The sequence below is a fragment of the Falco cherrug genome, chromosome 5 (assembly GCF_023634085.1).
Source record: "Falco cherrug isolate bFalChe1 chromosome 5, bFalChe1.pri, whole genome shotgun sequence".
Classification (NCBI taxonomy): Eukaryota; Metazoa; Chordata; class Aves; order Falconiformes; family Falconidae; genus Falco; species Falco cherrug.
Window position 1 is genome coordinate 75,605,722 of NC_073701.1, and position 25,051 is coordinate 75,630,772.

The 25,051-nt window shown below is 38.0% G+C and overlaps 1 protein-coding gene across 3 annotated transcripts in view; it reads left to right on the forward strand.

Annotated features, from left to right (window-relative positions):
- The window catches only part of FAM185A (family with sequence similarity 185 member A), a 51,952-nt gene that overhangs the window by 16,107 nt on the left and 10,794 nt on the right, over positions 1-25,051 (forward strand). For all 3 annotated transcript variants that reach the window (XR_008732389.1, XM_055711431.1, XM_055711430.1), the window contains exons 4-7: positions 1,836-1,974; positions 8,416-8,457; positions 17,480-17,575; positions 19,827-19,961. Coding sequence is in view for 2 of the 3 variants with exons in the window: in XM_055711431.1 (XP_055567406.1) it covers positions 1,836-1,974; positions 8,416-8,457; positions 17,480-17,575; positions 19,827-19,961 (412 nt within the window). In the remaining variant the exon portion in view is untranslated. The remainder of the gene's footprint in view (positions 1-1,835; positions 1,975-8,415; positions 8,458-17,479; positions 17,576-19,826; positions 19,962-25,051) is intronic.

Genomic DNA, 25,051 nt, shown 5'->3' on the forward strand with positions numbered 1-25,051 from the left:
TTTATTTTCATTGTGCTGATAGCAGTGATGACCCTGCTAACATTGGAAAGGTTCTTTGCAAGTCATTTAACTCTTCAGAACAAGTTTAGATCTTAGAGCCTAAAATGACAGTGGCTTTTCTTGTTGCTTTGGCCGTATGCCACAGCAGGCTTATGCTTTGTTGTCCTGGGTGAGGGAGTAATGGAGTACTCTGTGGGAAATGTTCCTGGGACAGATGCAATGTAACGTAAGTTTAAGGTCTCTGCTTGTTAGTTTGTTAGAAGCATTGAAAGATTGGAAAGCTGAATTGCTGCCACTTTCACTAGTGACAAATTATGCCTTAATATCAGTGAGTTTATTTACTGTCAATGCCTAGATTCTGTAGCATAGTTCTGAGCAGCACCCCCTGCAGACATTGTAGATATTGACTGTCACATATCGCTAATTCTAGCACAGCACTTTGATCACCAGATTTTCTTGAAGATTAATGTATCTTGTTACGTTCTTGGAGACCTACTTTGTATTGTAGCATCATGTAAAAAATCTTAAGACAGTAGTCCATTCTGTAATCTTATGACTTCAGGTGTAAAGATGGTGTAAAACTCAGTATGTATGGATTGGTAAGGTCACTGTATGCTTTGGCTGTCATATGGTCCATACTAAACCAGCCTCTTTAGCTTGCTTCTTGGGACACGATACAGCATGGAGTTTGTCTAACACTACTTGCTGTTTGTTGGAATACCTCTTAATTCATCCATAGCTTATTCTTTATATAACATAATACTGGAAGGGTCAGTAGACTTATTTTTTTGTATTATTTTTTTTCCACAAGATGACAATGCTAAAATGACGAAGTGGATTTAAAGATAATTTGACAAAGGCACAGTTTGAAAGTCCATATATCATTTAATGTACTGAATAAGGATTTTGTGCAACTGAAAGTCTGTGTAAGCAAAACAAAACCAAATTGAGTGGGGCTTATGTATGAACTATAGCATGATTCAATCATAAATAGGTTAACTGAGGAAGAATAGAATTAAATTCACATGGTAGTTGCATGAGTGTGTGATTTGTCCTGTTTTGTTCAGATAGGCATAGGTAGATTATGTCACACAACTGGTTACTTCTATATAGATAATCTCATTTTATCACCTTTTATTCCCCAAATCTATCCATAGTGCAACTTTTCAAATCTTATCTTTCTCTTTTTTTTTTTCCTGTTGAAAAGAAGTAGAAATTGAGACTGTCCTTCATTTTTCAAGGCTTTGCATAGCTTGAGGCTTAAGTTCAAGAATAACCTGAGTAACCAAGGAAATATGAACAGTTGTACTGAGAAAAAGAACAGCTGTGGTTTTTTGCAACTTTCACCAAAGCTGTCTTTAAAGTGAGCTAGTTAAAAAAAAAAAAATCTGCATATATAGGTGTATGTAACAAAGACAGTGGATGTTTCTGTATGTGGTGGCAGGAAACTGATTACCAATGCTTCAGGTGTCATAATGCTGTATGATCATTGTCTTCGTTATTAAAGCTAATCCTTTTTTTACTTTTCAAAGTAAAATGTTTTGGGTTTTAAAAATCAGGTTTTTATTTCATCTGTTTGTGACTGGATTCTTCACCTGTCTGATGGATTATATTATGTAGTAAATTTTTGGTCAGAGCTTTTAGATGAAAAGATGGGGTTTTTGTTTAGTCTTGTCTAGCTTTTAATGAAGAACTTGATTCTGTTTGTTCTGCACCAACAACAGCTTTCTACTTGTTTTGCCTCTTAATAGTGTTACTTCCCTTTTCAAACTCTTCCTTTTCCCTACTTCCATTTTCAAACTCCTTAAGTTTCCTGTTACGTTTGTTTCTCTTAGAGTGTGAGTATAGAGAAGCTGCAGGGGACATCCATCAACATATCTACTGAAGATGGGGTGCTGAAAACTAAATATCTCTATGCAGAATCATCATCTCTGTCTTCAGTAGCTGGTGATATCCTGCTGGGAAGTATTCATGGTAAGAAGGAAATAGTCACAAATTTAGCTTCGTTTTTGGGTATTAACAAACTTTACAGTAACAAATGAACTAATGCTATAGGCTATCACTAAATCAACTGGGCATGGTATATGAACAAAACTGTTCTGTCTTTGTTAGACTGAATTGATGAGAATTAACCTACTGTTATAGCATACCGTATTTATTTTTTTAGAATAATTTTATAAGCACACTTGTGAAATAGCAAGAAGTGTGTATTATAGGAAAGAAACATACATGTACTAAGGTTGTCAAAATATTTTAAGCTTCAGCAATGAAAATTACACTGTAAGTGGTAAAGACGTTTCTCCTCTCTCCATCCTTTAATATCTTCATAGAAGTAACTCTTACAGCATCTACTAAGAACTATGGTAGAACTTGATCCTATTTAGAAGCTTTTAGCAGATATAGTCTGTGTGTGCTAGCACCCTGTACTAATAATGGTGACAGGACATCACTTCTCTGATCCAGGGGGCAGGTGGCAGGGGGAATCCCTGATCCATCCACCCTTCAACGTCCTTCACCTAGAAATAGAACTAACTAACCTGAGTCTTTCATATAAGCAGCAGTTAGGGTTGGAATTTGGTGTGGTTTTCTAATGTAACAAAATTCCCACTGAATTCTGGCCATGCTGTAATGTTTTGCTGATTGACTGGATACCAAGCAAAAATGAATTCTAAGTCAAATATAAGAATAAATGCAGTTTATTATATTACACTATAAAGGAAAAATAGTGTGCAATATGATAAAAGGAAAGAGTACTAGTGATTATGCACAATATGATAAAGAGCAATAGGAGTGAAGCATCAGATCATTGCTGGAAAGCATTACAGAGGCTAAGGAAAGGACACATCACCAATTAATATCGTCCAGGCCCACATGTTGGCTGGGAGCCCCGTTGCAGCAGCCAGTGCCAGGAGTCTCTCAGTAACTGGGAAAATTTCTGTGTGGTGCGTACACCCATAGGTAAGGCTTCTGGCCCAGTCCTGGAGCTTGCCTGCTTTATACTCAGTGAAAAACAAAAATAGTTTACACACCTAGTGTATGCAAACTTTTTAAGTTTAGGTTAAGTGCAGGCGTGCACTATCTCATTATTTGTAAGGTTCACGCACGCCAGGGATGCTGGCCAGATACCCAAGCATGGTGGAGTTACTGTCATGACACAGCTGCACACAGTATTTGTTGTCTGGATGGTCCTGCTCATATCTTGCTTGTTTGGGGAGCTCAAGACAAACACCACTGGCTCATTAAAGTTGTCTTTGAGCTCCCGGAGCTCACCATCCAAGTTAAGCAATCCCTAATTGAAGACACAGGCTTTTTCGTAAGTAGTGATTTTTAATAATTTTTTACCACAGATGTGTTGTGGTCACTTAATGTTAAGTAAAACAAATTAGAGGATGTACAAAGACTGAAAATTACTCGGGTCAGTCAGAGTCCCAGATTTCCAGTTATATGCCTTAAAACAATTTGTTGCAATTTTGTGTTGTCATCTTGCTTGAGAAATGACTCTTGTTTCTTCCTTAAAGGAGCAATTCCTTTGTCCATTTATACTAAATTTAGGAATGGTTTCTCAACCTGTTAAATAAAGTTCACTTCAGCATGCATAGGCAGAAATAAGTTGGTTTGTTGGGTTTTTTTCTCTTCTTGTTACCGTGTTTTTCTAACATGTAGGCTGTACTGTTACTTCTGTCTGATAAGCTGTTTTGGTTATGGTTTTTTTTCCTAACTTCAAACCAATATAATAATACTGTGGAATGATCAGTTTGTGAGCACGTCCACGCCTCTGTGCACAGCCAAAAGTTTATCTTTTTCTTGGTATGAAAATTAAATTATAACTGCTGTAGTTAGTGACTTATTTCCTTAGTAATACCCCATTGTCATTTAGCTGAAAAACACTGTGAAAACAAATAGAATATTATCCAGATTATACAGATGTTTCTTATGTTACTTCAGGATTTTTTTTGTCATGGGCTCTCTACTAAATGGGTCTGGAACACCTAAAATTATTTTAGCTGTTTCTTTTAAAAACAATTGCATATCAACCTTTGCTTGGTATGTTTAGTCTGTTTTTTCAGAAAAATATTCTCTGCGAAATACCATGCTACTCAATCATGTTTTAACAGTAAGAGCAAATACTTTTAAAGGCTTTTGAAGTATAATATATATACACAAACATATATTAGTGGAAAAGACGAACTCCTATTATAATTTCATGTTAGAATAAAAACTGGTCACTTCTAGTCTTTGCTGATAAGGTGGCTCAATTTTAGTAGTACTTTTGTTTGTAAACACTTGGGACATATTGTTTCTTGGGCAATTAAGTCCACTATTTCCCTATAGTTGATAGTATGCTGATATTATAGTTGGCATAAAATCAGCACATCTGTGCACGAAGCTAGGCTGGACTTCATTGCTTTTGCACTGAGAATTTTGGACTCGGGGCAACACAAACTCTACAGAGCTGCCTGAGACCCATTTTGTGGTTGAATCTTAGGCTGTAGAGTTCCAATGCTGTCAGTGCCCAGGCTTCCTTAACTGCTTTTCTGCATGCTTCATATTTCTCCAGAAAATGAATAATGTATTATTTTGAAGAAACTGGGTTTGATTCATTTTTATCAGCTTCTCTAACATGCATTAGAAATGTCAGGTGCCATTGAGCTTTCGAGTTGACACTTGAAAAAAACAAAAGGGCCACAGCTCTGAGACTGAGAAATGTGCTACTTTATCCAAGGGGCAATAACATAGTGAAACTTCTCCACAGAGGGGCACATAGGAGGAAAAGGAAACCCCTCTTTGCAACTGTGCCAAAGTCTTGGGTTGAGTTGAATTAATTATTAATTTACTTTATCCACAGAAGTTGGAAAGGAATTTGGCATCTAGTTCAAACTAATGCTTAAAGTGGGATCAGTTAGAGCAAACTTGCTCATGGCCTTGTCTGGTTGAGCTTTGAATAGTCTCAAAGATGAAATTGTGTGACCTTTCTGGGTGACTTGTTCCAGTTCTTCTCTTTTTTTTTCTTTTTAATGATTTCCATTATCGGAACTTGTAACCATTATCCCTCTTTCTTGCTGCATCACCAAGTCTGTCTCTTTTTCAGATACCCTCCCACTAGGTAAGTAGAAGACCACAAGATTCTTCCTCAGCCTTTTCCTTTTTGAAGCCAAACAAACCCAGCTCTCTGAGCACCTGTAGCGTGCTCTGGGCGCCTCATCTTCTCAACACTCCTCTGTGGCCTCATTTTAGTACATTGATGTCTTTCTTGACTGAGAAGCCCAGAATTGGACACAGTATTCCAAATGCAGTTTCACAAGAGAGCTTTACCAGCTGGCTATACTCTTAATCATACATGCAGTTGACCTTCTTTACTGACTCATACTGACGCTGGTGTCCATCAAGATGCCAGGGTTCTTGCCTGCAAAGCTTTGTTGCAGTCAGTGCTCAACTTTTACTGCTTTACAGGGTTGATTTGTCTCATGTGTAGGACTTAATATTTGCTTTTGATATTTTATTCTGTTATAGTCTAGTAACTATTTAATTATGTGAGAGAATCATACTGGAAAACATGGGTATTGAAGTTAAAATTTATTAATTACACACTAATACATAGGAAAAGGTGAACGTATAGGTGCTTTATCCTGTCAGTGACCTGAATAAGACAAAGTAGAAAATCTGCAGTGTTTCAAAGGTAGTAGGGTGTAATGCTTGAGCATTCTAGAATCCCTTCTAAAAAGAATCTTGATATACCAAAGTTGCTCTCTTTAGCTACCTGAAAAGGGGGTTTAGACGGGTGGGTGTTGGTCTCCTCTCCCAAGTAACAAGCGAGAGGACAAGAGGCAATGGCCTCAAGTTGCATCAGGGGAGGTTTAGATTGGATACTATGAAAAATTTCTTCCTTGAAAGGGTTGTCAAACACTGGAACAGGTGACTCGCGGAAGCAGAGTCACCATCCCTGGAGGTATTTAAAAGACGTGGCACTTAGGGACATGGTTTAGTGGTGAACTTGACTGTGTTAGATTTATGGTTGGACTTGGTGATCTTAAAGGTCTTTTCCAACCTAAATGATTCTGTTCTATAAATTTCAGCTACATTTCTGGATTTCACTGTATATAAAGTGGGACTGAAGAAATTAATTTTATGCCTTTTTAGGCATGCCTGTACTTTAGCCCAGTGCAAACTTGAAATGCAAAGCCGAAGTAGTAAAAAACTGCATTGTATTTTATTTGCCTTTTCCATGCATCAGAATAATCCTGCCACCCTGAGAGCATTCAAAACAAATTGAAGGAATGGAAATGATACAGTGTGAAGTGGTGCTTTTATTTATATCACAAAAGATGGCTTTTGCCCCTGGTCCTATACTGATGCTGACTTGCAATACTGTATTTTGAAGTTTTATAGTGTTTATGGAGAAACAAACCTTGTAGATGATAGAAAAGATAACTATTTCTTCAGAAGCAATAAAAAAACACTCAGCCACTGGCATCAATATTCTGTTAAAACTTACCTTTTGGACTTCATAATATTGAGCTACAAGGCTGAAGTCAGTTGGATGTAATGGTCGGACTAGTAATTGGCTCTAGTCAGGTCTTTCTTGCTTTGCCCTTGACATAGCCAGAAAATACCTGGCTAGTTTAAAAATGGTAAGTTATATGTTGGCCTTTATGGAAAGATTACGTAACCAAAATTACACTTCTGTGCACTGTCTGTAGGCAGTGTGTGTCGCAACACAGCAGGATGTTTCTATCTGCTTTAAAAGCAACTTTTGTTCTAGCTAAATGTTTGAAGTGAGCCTATCACACTAATATGTTTACGTTGCCCAAAGTTAGTGGTATCTGCCATATAAGCTTGTGGGTAATCAGAGTTTGATTTCTACATGGTTAATATTTTTCAGAACCTGCTTATCAAAAATAATAAAAAAAAACCCAGAAAAACAACAGACCAGCAAATCCACAAGTCCCAGGGGCTCTGTTCAGAGTATAATCTAGCTTCAGCTCCATGGGAGTTGCTAGCTGACAAAACCCTAGGCTATTTTGTAGGTTGTGCAAAAATAAGTACTAGTTATGACAGAATGGGGAAAAGGGTTGGATAATTACAGTGTGCCTTTTAAAAATAGCAGATACTAAAGCCAGCCGTCTTTCAAGTTCATTGAAATACGGTCTTGTTTCAACTCTGATCTTCAGAATCCCTAAGTACTTTGTACATTATGTGCTTGAAAGGATGAATTTAAGACTATCGATGATAGGCTGCTTTTCTAGCTTTCAGCCCACAGACCGCTAAGAAAAACACTACAGGTCATATACAGCGGAATGCATTCTACCCTAATGGTTGTTTACTACTGTGTAATTACAGAAGATGGGAGTAGAGCTTGATCCATTTGCAGTTTTTAAAGGCTTCTTCTGAAAGATCTGAAAAGCATTGTGAATACTGTGTATTACTCAATTGGACTCTTACTGTGATCAACCCTATTTTTCAATCTGTTATCCTCCTGGAAAGATGAGAGAGTGGAAAGAATGGCATGTTGGGGTTTATTTTTTTAATTTAAAGCATTTTTTTGTGCGGCAATTACACATATGTAACATACATGGAACTATGGAAGAATGTTAGTAGTATAGATGACTTTTCTGTTATGAGGTGCATCTGTCCTTGTCCAGATTTTCTTGATGCCATAGGTAAAGGAGAAGAGCAAGTATTTTGAGATTAAGGCTAAAACACTAGTGCCTGTTAAAAGTAACACAAGTTCAGTAGGAGACCGTTCTGCATTTTATACCTTACACATTTCTGCCTGGTATTCTTCAGTTTGTCCAACACACTGAGATCTCACTGAAGTCAATGAAAATCATTGACAAGGGGTCATCATGCACATGAGAATAAGCTTGGAAGCACTAGGTATTGTGCAGTGAGCCTAGGAAGTAGCCTTTGAGGATAAGGTAAAAAATCCTCTCTGGTACAGGGGAGCAGTGTGTGTGTATATAAAAGAGGAAAATAGAAACTCTTTGTTGCTCATCCTATTAAATTACTTAAATCATCCATAGTGCTGTTTCAGGCGTCAGAGCTATTAAACCAAAAAAAAAAAAAGGCCCAAAATAAAATAAGAGAATATTGTGCTATAGCCTCACAATGCCTCTCTGCTTTTCTGTCTTTCACATTGAGTCTATGTCTTTAAGCTTTACTCAGAGTGTTTTTCTTGTCTGGAATCACTTCATCATTACCCACATGTGTTGAGATTTTTGTTTGTAAAGCAGTAATACTCAAGCAATATAACTGGTTGATGCTATTTTGCTTTCATATGCAAATTGGATATACTATTACAACTAAAATATAAAAATGACCTTCTATAGGATTGCATTAGACTGCTATGACTTCAGAAACCAGTTAAAGAATATGCTTTTAACGTTGTGGTTTTTTCTCCTTGTCTTTTCCTAACAGGTAACACCAGCCTTCAGACCAAAACAGGGAGTATTACAGTAGGTAGGTTCTGCTTTTGCTCTGAGACACCTCTTTTCTCAGTCTTCCTTTCTTTTAAAAAGCTAAATAGTCACAGGGAGACTAAAAAGGAGGTGATTTCTCGCATATTCTGCCCTCTTTTCTTTTCAGGAATAGCACTGATAGCTGTGTAGCTGAAGGAAATCCTTTCTGAACCGGACTGTCAGCCTGTTGCAGCTGGGCAAGGCACACTGTCTAACTTCCGATACCACAATATTTGCTGGGCTTTGCACAAGTTAGACTGAGTCTAGGTGCCATTTTTTAGATTGATGGGATAAAAGGACATGAGAGAACACCAGGCGTATGTCAAGTGCAGTAATTTTGCCTTTAACCTAGTTCTCTGTCTTACATTTGTTGATATCAATGATTAGTGATGTTTGACTTTTATTGCCAAGCATTCATCATTGATGTATTACATATTTGGGAGGGGGCAGGGAGGAAAGGTTTGTGATAATTGGAACAGTGTTTCCAAACTATTATGCTAATCATTGTTTTCCCTTCAGAAATAAAAATGACTCATAAATTTTCTTTCAGGAACTTGAGTTTTTATCCAACAGGATAACTTGGAGTTATCAATTATGGTATACATTATATCACTCACATTTTATAGTATGTCAACACAAAAGTGAGAAACTCAAATTTGTTTACTTCAATTTTCTGCCATAGAAATAAAGTATCATAGACAAGGTTTATTGTCTCTTGAATGTACATAGAAGGATTTTCCCTTCTGTAAATAAACTTGGTTACAGGCCCAAATGTCAAAGACTTCTGCTAATGGTAGTAACCATAGTCACTCATTAAGCATTGTTCAGGGACAGTCTGTTGCAACTCTTATGTTTCTAAACGATCTATCTTAACATTACTGGAAAATGAATGCAATACACATTCTTATAAATTAGTCATTAAACCACAGAATTAAATTAGGCTTGCTAGTCTGATTTTTCCTTCTGTTAAATAAATTCATAGGGTATGAAGAGTGTTTAAATAAAGGTTTCTTAACACAGGAGATAGCTTTTTCCATGAACAGATGATGATTATTTTCCTTAATTAACCAGGTTCAGCTTAAACATTAAGACTCATACTACAGATGAACAAACTTTATTTTTCAGATTTCAAGTCCGAAACCATTAGACTTAATCTTTTCCTAAAGAGCATTAAACATCCTTAAGACTTTTATGGATTTTTCCAAAGGCAACAAACTCTTCAAGATCCAATGGCTCAATTCTAAAAACTTGAGAAGAAAATATAAATTTTTCAGTGAAAGGTTTTTGTGTATGAGAACCTTACACAACAAGATAGCTTGTTGGATTGCCAGAGACCTGACAGGGTTTTCCTGACAGAAATAGGAATAACAACTCAGATCTTCCAGCTTCCTTGGCTGGGTTTTCATAGGGATGTAGTTGTTTATTTTACTGGAGGCAGAATTTTATCAGTTAACTGAAAAAATGCACTCCTCTCTAGATTTTATGGATATGTCTTTTGATTTTGAGAGATGTAGTTACAAGTCAAACGAGTGAAGAGTGCTAGATTTTTTTCAAAACGTTTTGGGGAAAATTTGTCTATAATTTTGCATTAAAACAAAACCAATGCTATTGTGTCTCACTCCCTTTAATTTTCCTTTTTATTATTTATAGGATAATTTCATTTTATTTGGTTTTTTATTTTGATACTACTTGTTTGTGTAAATCTAGTCTTTGAAGACTATCCAAAATTCAGTCTGACTTTTAAGTATCTGGCATATGGTAGTTTCACACTGACATAATTAAAGTATGAAAGTAGGGATTATTTGTTCTTTATTTCTATACTGTAAGCTTTGTTGTTCACTGACAAATTTTTTTCCAACCCTATGCTAGAAGCTTCCTACTTCTAACAAATGTTCTATGGGTTTTGAATTACTTCTTAATTTAAAACAACCAGACCTATTTTTACTTCCAGTTTAATAGTTAAAATAGTCATTAGAAATCTGAGCCATCTTAGAAAAAGTAATGGAGTACTTTGTTTATAAAACTAGCTTAATCTTTTGAATTTTTATTCAGAAAATTAATAGGAAAACTCAGGTTGGAAGAGACCTTGGGAAGTTGCAGAATCATGGAGTGGCTGAGGTTGGAAGGCACTTCTGGAGGTCATCTTGTCCAGCACCCTTGCTCAAGCAGTCTCTAATCTCCAGGCTTCTACTCAAAGCCATGCCAAATGTGAGGTCGCTCAGGGCTCTATTCTGTGGTCTTGAAAACCTCCAAGGACACATACTGTACAGCCTTTCTGGGTAAACTGTTCCACTGCTATAACTGTCCTCAGGGTGAAAAACATTTTCCTTCTCTCCAGACGGAAACTCTCTTCTGGTTGGTTTTTTTTGGGTGGGTGTTTGCTTTTTGTTTTTTTGGTGGTTTTTTTTTTGTTTTATTCCAACCATTGTCTAGGGTGCTGTCATCATGTACCACTCTGAGGAGCCTGACTTTGTTGTCCTTATCACCTCCTCATAGATACTAGACAGCTGCCATCAGGTTCTGAAGCAGTCTGTTCTCCAAGATGAGCAAATCTTCATCCCTCAGCCTCTCCTGATGGGGAAGGTGTTCCATGCCCCAACTATCTTGATGCTTCTCTGCTAAATTCAATGCAGTTTATTGATGTCTCCTGTCTCTTGGGAGTCCCAACACCTGGACACTGTGTTCTAGGTGTGGTCTAATAAGTGCAGAGTAAATAATCCCTTCCCTTGATATGCTGGCCATGCTTCAGCTAATTCTGCCAAGGAGACTGCTGGACTACTTTTCTGCCAGGGCACACTGCTGGCTCATGTTCAGTCCTGCTAGAATTTGCTTATTTCTCAATGTTATTGGTATGGTCTGATTATGTATTCTCTACTCTGCTGCCAAGCCAAATTTTCCCCTACCAGCTCCAAAAACCATGGTTTTTTTTCCTTACTGGATTACTTATGTTTAACCCAGTTATGCATTAAAGAAACAAGTCTTCTATGTTTCAACCATGAAAGTTTGGTATAGTTGAAAATGACAAAGCTTATGGTGGTGGTTTCATTTCAGAAGGGAGGAAACAACCTTAACCAGGTTGGGGGCAGCAGGGACTTATTCTGGCAAGGAAAACTATATTGAGATAGTATTTTATTTTTTTTTTTTCTTAAATATGTTGGTGTCAGTTTGCCTTGTTCTGCTGATTTCTTTCTTCAGTAACCCACACTAGATGACCTGAAGGCTTTAGTGACTTGCTGTGATACTGTCTTAAATCAACTTTCTCAAAAATATAAATTCGAGTATGTTCCTGACATGAAAGTAAACTGAGGTGACAGAGATCATTCATTGTGATGACGGTTGTTGTAAGGCAATTTGCTAGTACTGAGGCAAAACACCAAAGTTTCATTTTAAGAAGGGAATCAATTATAGAAAACAGTTACAGTATTTAGGACAGTTTTGGATAACTGAAAAATAAAACAATAAACAACTGTGTATTTAGAAGCAGTGCTTCATCTGTGAGTTTTGTCTTGAGGAGTCAATTTTTAACACATGATCTAGGGAATTTTAAAATTAAAACCCTCATTTCTGAATCCCCTTAAAAGACATCTACTGTGCTTCATAAACTAGAGCCTAAAGTACTTTAGAAAATCCATGCACACACTTGTCTCTTAATAGCAATTAGTTCTGCTGATCTAGTTTCTGCCATCTGCTTGAAGTATGTTAATGTTTTGGCTCCCATTTCAAGTGTCCTTCATCTTCCTTGTATCTTGGAACTTGACCTTCTGTGTTCTGCCAAGGACAGACCTGTAATTTTTTTCCCATTGTTCCTGTGCTTTCTTCCACACCATACCTGGAGAGTGCTGTTCTCCAGGTAGGTTGGAATCTGCTGCTTTTTCTTATCCCTTAGGTATCAGGTTATGAAAAATGAAAGTTAAAAAAAAAAGGTCCGCTCTGAGTTAATATCTATTGAGTTAATACTTGGTTTTATCATCAGTCTTTGTTTCCATGTTCTCCTTCCCTCTCTGTGTCCTTCTGAATGTAGATTATATAGCATTTTTACTTCTGTATGTGTTCTATAGCAATAAATAATTTTGGTGTTACATTAGGTGTGTTTTCTCATCTCATATCGTGGCATTGAAGATTTTGTATGTTATTACAGTAGCACTTGAGTTTATATTGTATTTGGAACAATATTTTTTTTCTTTACTCTTACCATAGAATATTTCAGTTGGAAGGGACCCACAACAGTCACCCAATCCAACTGCCTGACCAGTTCAGGGCTGACCAAAAGTTAAAGCATGTTATTATGGACATTGTCCAGATGCCTCTTCAACACTGACAGGCTTGGGGCATCAACCACTTCTCCAGGAAGCCTGTTGTGTTTGACCATCCTCTTGGTAAAGAAAAGCTTCCTGTTGTCCAGTTTAAACCTCTCCTGACACACCTTTGAACCATTCCTCCACATCTTCTCACCAGGTACCGGGGAGAAGAGATCAGCTCCCTTTCCATAGCCCCTCCTCAGGAAGGGTAGCAATGAGGTCACCTCTCATCCGTCTTCTCCAAACTAGACAAGCCCAAAGGCCTTAGCTGCTCCTCACGGGACATTCCTTCCAGCCCTTTTGCCAGCTTTGTTGCTTTCAAGGACCTTCACATCCCTCTCAAGTTGCAGGGCCCATGGCATTCCTGCAAGCCCATTTCTCCAGCCTGTCCAGTTCCCTCTGGATGGTAGCATGGCCTTTTGGCATATCAGCCACTCTTCCCAGTTTGGTGTCATCAGCATATTGCTGAGGGTATGCTCTGCTCTATCATTCCGGTCATTAATGGAGATGTTAAACAGGACTGGACCCAGTACTGACCCTGGAGTTCACTGCTGGTTACTGTCCTCCAACTTGGGCTCACAAATAGGCTTTTTTACATAATATGTTGGAACTTCCACAGGAGACTATATTTTTACTGGGGATTTCATATTATTGACAGTCATGTTCCTGGCTAGATGCATATTTCTCTTCAGAAGTTACTTCCACTCCATTAGTGTCTTAAACATTTAAACTAGTAGAGACCTGTAGCTAATTGGTTTGCAGAGAGGATTAGCACAGTATGATGCAGTGTGTGGAAGAGGATGCATAGATTTGGGCAGCACGTATAGATTGTCAAAGGGGAAGTTCCCATTTGATACAAAGTAGGTCAGGTGCTTATCAAGGTGAAGTTGGGCTTGGCATGTCGCTTCAACCCTGCATCGTAATACGTTTAATGATTTTTTTCGAAGAGAGTAAGTTCTCCAAAAGAGACGATGGCCTTTAAAACCAATTCATAGAACTTTAGAAGATAAGATCATTTAGAGGTAAAAAGAGAATCTGGACAATTTATTTAGCAAACAAATTGGTTTTGTTGAGATGTTTCTTTGCTTTCTGTGTTACATCGTTTTGCCAGGTTTGGATGGTGAGTATGGTAAGGACAGCTAATGAGTTTTTTAGTAGTATGTGCGGTTACCCTGTTTAATGTATACATTTCGGCTTCTCATATTTTTCACGTGACAGTTTTAGAACAGTGAACTAAAACAAGAAAATTGACTAATCTTTATCAACAAATTATACTAGCTAGCCAGTTCAGTAAGAATTAAATCTTCCTTACAGTTCAGACATGTTGGAGTCTTATACTTTCTCCTATCTTTAACCAATTCATGGTAAGTATTTTGTGCTTTCCTATTGAAATAAATGTTTTCATTGATTTTAACATGAGCAACGTCAGTCATTATGTGCTATTAGGAAAAGCAAATGTGTTTTTACTTAGATTTAAGGAAAGATCATTTGTGTTTATCCATTCTTCAGTCCTTGGCTTTACAAAAGGAAGGAAGAAAAGATACTAAATGTTTCAAATAATATTCCAGTTTTGTCACCTTTGTGGGCCTTTCAGTGATCTTTAACTGGATAGTCTTTCTCAAATTATGTGACTTAGGCCTTATTCTTCAAACTGTACGTATTTTTCATAAAGCTTAACAAAATCTTTGTCAAGGACATCTTGCTTCACTGCCTTTTTTCCCCTTTGTTTTTTCCCCCCCTGTACTGATTCTTAAATAGCTGAAGTTGCTCAAGAGTGACCATCTGTTCCATTTCCAGTAGAACGGTTCATCCTTGTATTTCCCCTTGAGTTGTCAGTCCTTAGCAAACTCTGAGTTCAAACTATGCACTTCCCTTGTTTTTACCATCAGTTATTCACATTGATCTCAGCTAACACTGGGTGTATATTTAAAAATAAATTGCCTTAGCTTTGTTGTGTCATAATGGTAAAATGTGCATTGTCTTCATTACTATTTCAGTTACAGGTTTTGTCTTACCAGATTGTGTTACTTAATGTAGGGTAATTTTTCTTGTTGAAACATTTATTTATTTGACTTGGGCCTTTTTTGTTATATAACCTCATTCTTGCTGGTTTTAATCCATTTTCTGAGTTTTTTTCCCCTTCTCATTAGTTCAGAGTTAGAGACATAAAACTTAAACAGCATATTTAATAGACTTCACAGAAGTACTGAACAACTTTAAGTCTCTTGACATTCTTATTTGGATCTAAGAATTTGTATTTAATATCATATCCATAAAATTATTTCCATAAATCCTTCAATTGTTTCCATAAAATACATTTCATGTTATTTCTGTAGATCAAAGCTTAACAGGTATTGTAATGTCAGCTTCAGTGTTCGGCTAATGCTACCAAAGTTCCCAGTGTTTCTGAAACTTTGTTGTAGTTTCTTCTGCCATGTGAAACTTTCTATTCAGTGGTATACCCTGGGAGTCAAAATCTGGCAAGTCATCTTCCCAAAATAGTGTTCTCCAATAGAAAAGTGTTCCCATTTCCCTCGAGGCTGTTTGTTGGTTTTTTGGTTTGGTTTAATTTTTTTTACTTTAGAGGTGGATCTGTGCTGTGCTGAGCCTATGCCTACAGTCCTCTTCCTGCATCCTTTATTTATGTTTATGCCTTCTGCAAACAGAATCAGGTCTCTCACAACATGAGAACTTTTTTTTTTCCACTTTCTTTTTAAAAATACATATTAATTGAAAATCTAAAAAGAACACTTTCTGGTCTTGCAGTGAGGCTGCTAATTTGCAAAAGGCATCTTTCCACTGTCAAGAAAATTGCAAGAGCTGCTTTTGGATTTGAAGAGTCGGAAGAGGGAAGGATTCACTGATTAAACATTGGTCCCCGTAAGGCACCATCAGCTGGTGGTGCCGTACAGGCCACTCACAGTTGCTCTCCCTGGAGAAAGTTGTTGTCCTATCACAGGAATTTTCTTTTTTCATAGTGCAGATAAAACAACTAATTGCATGTTTTTGTTAAAGCAGAAGAGTCAGAGGCTGGATATTTCCGGTATCTGTTGCCAGCACAGTCTGTCAAGATTATGAGGAGATTCAGTGACTGCCTGTTACTAAATTTGATTAGGAATATCTGCAAAAATAGCCTTTACATGAAAATGCCAAGCGTTTGCTACCAAAAATGCTCATTAAAAAGGTTGATTCATATCAAACTTTGCTGTTTTAATGACTTTAACTTTCAAACATGAATGTTAACAACCTTTTAAAAAGTCATCAATAAAACGTTTCATTGTCACAAAGTAAAACCTTTTTTTCTAGTTCATTAATTCCAATTCACAATTAATATTTTTGTCATTTTGGAACAGAACTTCTTTAACATAAAGTCTATTGAGATGGCAGGAACATTCACATCCAATTCTAGATCTTGTTAGCCAAAGATGGTATTAGTTTCTCAGCTGACTAAATATGGATTCGATAATCTTTTCTTTTTTATTATTACTTCCCCTCCAAAGAAATCTGTTTTAGTTGTGGGATGATAGTGCCTTTCAATGGTTTTACTGTTCTATGTAATACACTGATCTTCAGCAGCTGTGCTTGAGATCTGGGATCAGAATAGCTCCAGACGAGTTTAAGTAGAGCTAAAACTGTGTGGCAAGTGTAAGGCATTAATGCTAGACATCCTTGTTATGATTAATTAAGTTTATTCTCCCAGTAAAGTTTTTTTACTTTTTAAAACGGGAAGCTTCATTCAGGTTTGATTTTGTTATTTTAGCTATTTCTGAAAGTTTGACTGTTTCTTTTTCTATGAACATCCAGAACCTGAGAAAATCAGTCTCTCTCGGTATCTCAGGTTTTCTTGTCAATGCTTTCATTTCTAACATTATATCTAAAAAGATATTTCACTCTTTTGCGCATGTACGTATGTAACTTCTCAAGTTGCTTAATTTCTTTGCAATTTTTATCAGCTATAAGTCTGTTCAGTAGTTCAAAAGTTAAGTCTTTAGGACTTCACTGTAATATTCTGTAAATTTATGTATTTAAAACTGGAATACATTGCAAGTAATTAAATATATTTTCAAGTATAAAATTAAGGCTTCTTAAAGGCTTTCTATTTGTCAAAATATTTCTTCAGAAAGTTTTGTTACCCTCAATTACAGCTAAGAAGGTATAGAAGCAAATGTAGGCCTCTATTCCAGGGCAAAGAACAAATGATGTTTTCTTATGTATATTAAAGTGCAGTGGTTCTCTCAAACATTGGTTTAAAATTCAGATAATAAGACTTTCCAAAGGCCTGATAGACAGTTCTTCTGTGTGACGAGTTGTTACAGTGAACAACTGCTTGTTGTTTGCATGGGGCAGCTTTCCTATGCAGTCTGAGCAAACAAACTCTTTGCAACTAAAATAGATTTTAGTGTTAAAATTTTGTGCTTTATCTTCACCCAGAGATAAACTTATCCTTGTAGAAAGAGGGGAGTGTTGTTGAGGCTGTATAGATGCTACAAGTCCAATAAAAACTGGAGGCCTTTGACCTTGGGACCAGTGTATGCCACAACGCTGGTGAGAGAAGTTTTGTTCAAAACCTGTTTTTCTGAGAGGAGTCTGACATTCAGTAAATGAATATAAGATACTTCTCAAACACAGAAGAATTGACAAAATCAGTTTGAAGTATAAGTAAAGCTTCTAGCAAATTTTATTTTAAAAGCATGAATGGTCCACAAGTTTTTTCTTTTTTTTAAGATTCATCAGATGGAAGTCTAAAAGCTTCTACACATCATGGGACGATAGATGTTTACGTCAGTCAATTAAGAAAAGTGGATCTGAAATCCCAGAAAGGTTAGCAAAATAAATATTTTTTTTGTGGCAGCTTATGATATACAAGAAAAGGGGTAAAGGAGTATTTTTATCTGTCTGAAAAAAATAGTTGTGATTGTTGGTTATCTACATTCTTTTCCACCTTATTATTAGAAGATGTACATAAATACTTACAATAGAGTAAACACTGTAAGGGGCAATGATACTTAAAATGGAGTACGGAATTTTTGTATTTTTCAATACTTTTCTTTTTTTCCTGGCAATGAACCCAGCAGAATTCTGCAGAGTTGACTTGGATTACAGTGGCCTCTTGCCTTGCGCAGAGTTTACTCCATGATGCTGATGTATGTGTGTGCAGAGTAACAACTGGCATACATTTAAATTTCTTTTTTCTACCTTTTCTGGGTAACATCTCCCATTATTGAAATTGGAAGGCAGAATAACAAAGATGAAATGGCTTTGCCCTATCAATTCTTCCTTTTTTCTCCTGATGATTCACTAAAATTTCAATTCTTAGTTAAAAGCTCAGTCCTAAAGTGAGATTCATAATTTTGCCATTCAGAAGGTATGATACTGTAAATGACAAATCCCTGAATAAATCTTGTCAGTCCTAGTATTGGGGGAAAGAAAAAAAAAAAACAAACCCCAAACAAAAAACAAACCACCAAAACCAAATGCTACAGCATTTTTATATTTGACTTTAACATAATGTCAGGCACTTCAGGTGGTTTAAATGAATTGAGTACCCTTCTCTTCTCTGTAAGCCTGTGCCCTGTTAAAACCTAGCAGTTACTTAGAATGGGAGTAATGAAGGAAATGCATGTAATCACTTGCGTGCTGTTCTTCTGTACCAGCTATTCTGGTTCCATTGGTGCAAGGAAATTTATTTCTTAGTTACCTTTTTGAATCACTTATTACAAGTTTAATGTCTCTGAGTTAGTAGCAAAGAGGAATGTATTTAATAAAATCTAATCAATGTTATTTTCAAAACATTGCCTGACATCTCTTCTGGCAGCTCAGTTTAGTGAAGGCAAAGTTGAAGTTCTGTTTTCATTTACCCCATAAATTCAGAGTAACTGCTGACAGCTGCAGTGTAGAAAATGTCCCATTTGTGATAAATTAGCTGCATGTGTGTTGGATTTTATGAGTCACGTCACTGAGCAACTCTCCAAGGAGGACCCAAAGGTGAAGACCTTTTCCCTTTCTTATCCTAAGGCTTTTGTGTATTCAGCAAAATTTAGGCCTAAATTATACTGACAGTTATTTGTTCATCAGGACTGTCACAAGCAAGTGATCCTGCTGAATTCAAATTACATAGCTAGGGTGGCTTTCTGACTGCTACTTAGTTGTTATAACATCAGTTTTCTTATGTTCTGCTTCATCTTTTGGAATGTATTTAAGGAAGCTTTTTTAAATTTTTCTAAAGCGAATATTGGAATTGGGCAAAAACTAGAGGGCACGAATACAGAAAGTATATTGTGAATTTTTGTTTTTATGTGTAGGGTGCGGGTTCCAAACATTGTGACTGAGTAATTCCAGATATGCATAATGTGGGCAGGTTGGGGGCCCAGCATCTGCCTTCAGTCTGATGCAAAGAACCACATATTTAGAGGAAGTAGAAGTCAGAATTTCTGTTACTAATCTCAAGGATAGGATTATTTGGGCCACCAAAGCTACAGTTTTTCTAGTAATTTACATTTTAGTGATACATGGTCTTAACTGGTTAGTCACTTTGGAGACTGCCTTACTGCACAGAGCCAGCTGTTCGCATCCTTGAACAGATGCAAAGACAATTGCTAGCTAGCGTTAACAGTATGTAAGCTGCATCTCATGATTCAGAGGAGCAGTTCTTTCATAATGTGCCACGCAGTGGCTGGATTAATCATCAAACCCAATCCTTGTCTGCTCGGGAGTATAAATACACAACTAGAAGATTAAACTGAAGTCATAATACTTGTAAGATCTAAAAAAAAATTCCCTTGATCATTCTATTAATAAGATTCTCTACTAAGAGCTGTTGCTAGCAGTATATGTCAACATTCATTTTCATGTCCGCCAGGGAAATACTGTGACACCATTTTCTGCACGTGACATACAGTATTCTGGTTACAATAAATGAAAATATTTTCATTTATCCTTTTAGCGGCAAAAAAAGAGGTTATTGTGTCTGAAGGCTCTTAAAAAAAATTGATTTGTGTTAGCTAAATAATTGCCTGTTTCATGTTTTGATCTCAATGTTTAACTAACTAGCTTTCATTTAAATTTCTACCAGGCTCAATTATAGTCAAGGTACCTGCCTCTCTCAAAGCCTTTTTACAGTTATCTGGAAGAAAAGTGGATGTGAGCTCAGAGATCCAATTAAAAGAAACACAGAGTGCCTCCAAAGATGATCACGTAACTATAACTGGTAAGGCTTACTAATCTTGGCTTCCAATAAGTGTCTGTCTGGCCTTAGTCAAAGGCATCTGTGTTTCCTTATAAGTTTATTGCTCTTGGCTTCTTGTTTCATCTGTTTCAGGTTCAAATGTTTCCTTGTGCCATTGTACTCCCCATGTTACTAGATGACTTTTTCATTTGGTTTCATAAATGACTTGTGAATGCAAACAACTGCTTCTCTAACAAAATTCTTAGAGCCAAATTCATCCTCAGCATTATTCCCGTGGATTTGTGGGAGGTAATCCAGGGCTGAATTTGGTCCATTGCTTTGCAGTCTTAGACAGTCACATATAATAAATTGCCAGGGAATGTCTCTTAAAAATATAATGTAAAGTTTTCTCTGTCTGTCTCTGTTGGGTGGGAGGGAGAAGTAAAAGGAGTGTATGGCGCATTCATAAATGTACAGTGTAAATGTTAAACAGTGCAGGATAGCCTGGGATGGGAAATGATGGGAGATAGCTAGGAGAAGAGCAGAAGCTAGAACACGGAGGAATAGAGAGTACATGCAAAGGTGCCTGCAGTTACTGGAAACATTCTTCTAATGCATTTAAGACTGAACTCGGAAATCCCAAGTCTTGCTGTTCCCTGCTTTAGAGAACAGTTGGAGAGTTCATTGTCAGGGGGTGTATTTCTCTTCTCCTCTCCAGACGTGTCTATCTAGAAATTAAGGCTGTTGCTGTTGCCAATGACTCAGTTTACTCAAGAGGAAACATTAACGTAATGTGTCTGAAGGCTCCAGCTTTGTTTTTGAATGTGTTATGTCAGTATGACCTGATGCGATAGCAGAGTGGGTGAGGCTTTGGGTTTTTCTTTGGTTTTAAACCTAAGAAAATATGCATAAAACTTATTTTCCTCCCCCAGTGTAAGATGATCATCTCGTAGTCAGGAGATATGAGATGTAGGTAACTTTAATAGGTAGCCTGCTTGTGTAAAATAGTAGATTTGAAATGTATAGGCATATCTCTTCCTGCCTTGCACAGTAACCAGCATTTAAACTTACTAATGGTTATTAAACACAATTTAAAAACCATGGTTAGAAATCTGAAGGACCTGGAGGGACCCCAAATCTGGCAAGGCTGTATGGAATGAATGGCGTGGAGTAAAACAACACTTCTCCCAGTGAATGAGCACCACTGGCCTGTCAAGCATCTTGTTGCTTTGGAAATGTGAAAGATAAGGGTGGTGTTTCAAATACACGCAGCTGAATGGCTCGTCTGGTTTCACGACCCAGTCAATCAGTCAATCTTTATGTAGGACAGTCATCGCTGAAGTGGATGCAATTTTTCAACCCACCGTTCTGTGTGGACATTATCTTGGCAGCTGAGGCCAAAAGCAGCTCTGATTAGTTAACCTTCACATGTACGTATCCCAAAGGCATGGAGATCAGCAAGGATTATGCAGTGGCAACAGCCTTAGGCCACTGATTATCAGTTACAGCATTGCACAAACAATTTATTAAACATAAATCTAAATTCATCGCAATACAGGGGAATGAAAAACAGACCCTGGAATAGATTTTCTGCAGGATACAATTCAAAGAAACTAGCTCTGTCCTGGAGTGATGTATCTTTATCTGTCAAATACCTGGCATTTGGCTTTCAGTGTTTTCTGGCACAATGTAACCGGTGATGTGTAGCAGGGCTCTCCTCCCTTTTCTTCACTGCTCAGTAAGAAGCAACAAACCTGAAGGGAGATCAAAGCAGTTGGTTTTAATATGTTTTACTCCTTTCCTTACCATTTTGAAAACAGTGTCTGCCCTTTCTTTGCTGAGTCAGTAACATTTGTTTGGCATGGCGAGGGAGGTACGTTACCCTACCCCATGAGGACGGTGTCCGTCTGTAGGCTGAGCACTGCTCCCCTTGTTCTCAACAGTCTCTTCTTAAGTCTGTATTTAAGAATTATCTTCTAAAAGAAGATTCTGAACTAATTAAAAATAATTTAATACTCTTTTCTATATGATGAAAACATTATCCACTGTTGAACTTCTGGGTACAGTGTTGTACTGGGTTCGCGCAGCAGGTTTGGGTATGGGGGGCCGGGGGCGGCCGCTGTGAGCAGGTGCCCGCAGCCCCCCCTACCCACCAGCCCGTGCCATCAGGCAGGGTTAAATCCACTATGAGCATCTATAGCTGTCCTGCTGCTGCAACTGAAGAAATATAAAATAGAGAAGAGGGGGTTTGCCAAGTGGAAAAAACCCTCTGTATCGCAAGAGCAAGGCAGTTCAGAGCTCAAAGGTTAGTATAAAAATAGATTTTTCAGAAACTGGCCAGTTCTCATGTGGATAACACAGGAACTAGTTGCTTTCAGGGGGCTTTACTTGCTTCTGGGAATATTGTGAGATGTTAGAGAGGAGGCTGTCAGTGGGAAGACAAAGTAGAGTTCTGTGACTTGGGTAAACGTGCACCTTGTCTGTTATCTGCTCAAGGAAACCCTTCCCTGCTGCTGTTCCAGTGGTTATGATGTACATTGTCACCCTGCTTCATGGCTCCCATTTCCACACTGAGTGAGGAAGTCAGTACGTTACAATCCCACAAGCCATCATATCCAGGGTTTTGCAAGATAGCCAACAAATAGAGTGGGATTTTTTGTCAAAGCAAGATGATGAAAGCCTGGAGTAAGTGCTGTGGTGGCAGAGTGATGAGGAGTGTGACAAGGTGTTTTGCCCTTTTCTAAAAGGTAGGCACTTTGCTGCAAACCTGGGACACTTGCTGAGAAAGGGATGGAACTAGAGAGCAGTACTGGGGAGTTTACTCTTCAGAGTAATTTGCAAGGATAAAGCATCTGTTTCCATTGACATCAGAAGGCACTGTTAGAAGAAGTATGTATGGGATAATGAAATCTGTTATAAAAAGAGGGGTTTGTCCTAACCACTGGTCCACCTTCCATCTATGAAAGTGTTTGTTAGAGACTCTAGTTTGAGAGTGCTTGAATAACTCCAGTGATTTCTGATTGTAATCATGTCAAGGCATCCTTTTCCTTTCCCTGACAGAGGGCAGCCCTTGCTGCTCGATGTCTCTGCCTTCCCCGTGTCTCCAGGTCTGCCTGTATTCTTAAATCAGCTGATCTAAGAAGCCCGTAGAGATCATTAACTGTATCTGGTACTACATATGGTAAGAGGAAGGAAGTTGCAAATATTTAAGCAGAGAATGAGCTTAGACTGTCATATAATCTTGATTTACGAGCTTTTTAGGCCATTTTTCCAATAAATTATTTTAAGTTCAAAATGTGAAGGTAGGAATAACTACCTGTGTGGTCCCAAGAGGAGGAATATTTCAATAAAAACATCAGTAAATGGGAAAACAGTTATGTTACACAGTTGAAAAAAATATAGTGTATTAACACAACTGTTCTGCAAAACTCAAAATAATCCCTTGGCTTTACATGGCATTAGTAATACTTTGCTGGAATGTGTCCAATTTTGAGTACTGCACTTCAGAAAAGGATATGGACAACTGTTAGAGACAAAGGAGAACACATGATCAGAGGCCTAAAAACATGATTCATGAGGGAAGACTAAAAATAGTGTTGTTTCTGTCTAAAGAAGAGAAGGCTGAGATAAGGTACATTTTTCCAGTATGTAAGAAATTGTTGCAGAGATGAAAGAAATACGTTGTTCTTTGTCCACAGATGATAGGGCTAGAAATTATGATTTGACGTTACAGTAAAGAAAACATAGCTAAACAGCAAGATAAACTTTCTGGTAGTAAGCACTTGTCTGGTGAGGCCGTAGGACTGTCAGCACTGCAGGTTGCAAAGAACAGGCTGGGTGAGCGTGTCAGGTTAAATGCAGTGCATCCTCAGGAGGTTGCTTTCAGCCCTCTTTTCTCTTCTCTGAAGCTCACGTGACCAGCTGCTCCCACCCACTCCATAGTAACTCAGCGGCAGGTTATGAGGCATGTGGGTGGATAAATGTGGGAAGTAAACGAATGCAGCCAGTGGGCACGTTTCTACCCACTGTCGTTGCCAGCTTGCGTGTTGACAACTGTAAGCTCGCTGGAAAGAGTCTTGCAGTCATCCAGAGACTCTTTGGATCCTTGGAGCTGATGGTGTCAATTTCCAAATTTAATTGTCTGGAATACAACCCCCTTTCTTAAACAGTGTAAATCTTCCATCTCAAGAGTGGTGCCAGGGACTCATCTGATTCCAGATCTTTCTCCATCCCTGGCCCCAGTTCTAGTGCCAAGTTCATCTCCGGCAGCAACCTTTGACCTGATGCCATCCATCTGCTTGGTGCCAAGCGAGCTTTTAACTTTGGCAGTCACTTACTCCATCTGGTTTTTGGCACTTGTGTGAGTTTCCTTGGTAAAAGTCCCACAGTGTCACAGGTGCTACTCAGAGGCTGTGGATGTTTGGGTTTGTAGGTAACTGTGTCTCCCTGCTCTTACTTTCTCAAGTTGGCGAACCAACCTCTTTGTATTTGTCTGCCCTTTTACGAAGAACGTACTCTTTGGGAATTAGTGTTCTCCCCCAAGTTGAGACATACCGGCTCCTTATGTCATCCAGCGTGACAACAATTGCAGCAGTTAACAGGATTTTTAGCTTTTGGTGCTAATCCCACCCCATTGGCAGCACCAGAGCTTTGCAGAGCCACACCTGAACGGTGTTCCTCTGAGCCATGCCTTCTGGGTATGCACACAGGTAACAGGGCACTCTCTTCCATGTTAACTTACGCCTTCCCTCGGGTGTCTATCCTGGGTATGGAGAGGAATCCCCTGTTGTCTTCTCTAACCTTTTTCCTCCCCTGAAAGTTTCCAGGTATATGTTGCCTCTACCTTATGGGTTGATCCAGCACCCAATTATTCTTTTGATCGCTAGGGACTCCTTAGGTGCCCTTCCTCTGTATGTGCCTCTGGAGAGAGTCAGCTTGGCTGATCAGATCCCCTTGAAAAGATGGACATTGATATCGCCGGTATTTCTGATTTTTCTGGATTTTTCTTTATAACTAAATACTTAAAGTGTTTCCACCCTGTCTGGTTCTCCAGGTAGATTGTAGTGAGAAGCACCTTTCTCCTTACAATGATCATTCACTCGGGCTTGTGCTGAAATAGTAAGACTTTCCCA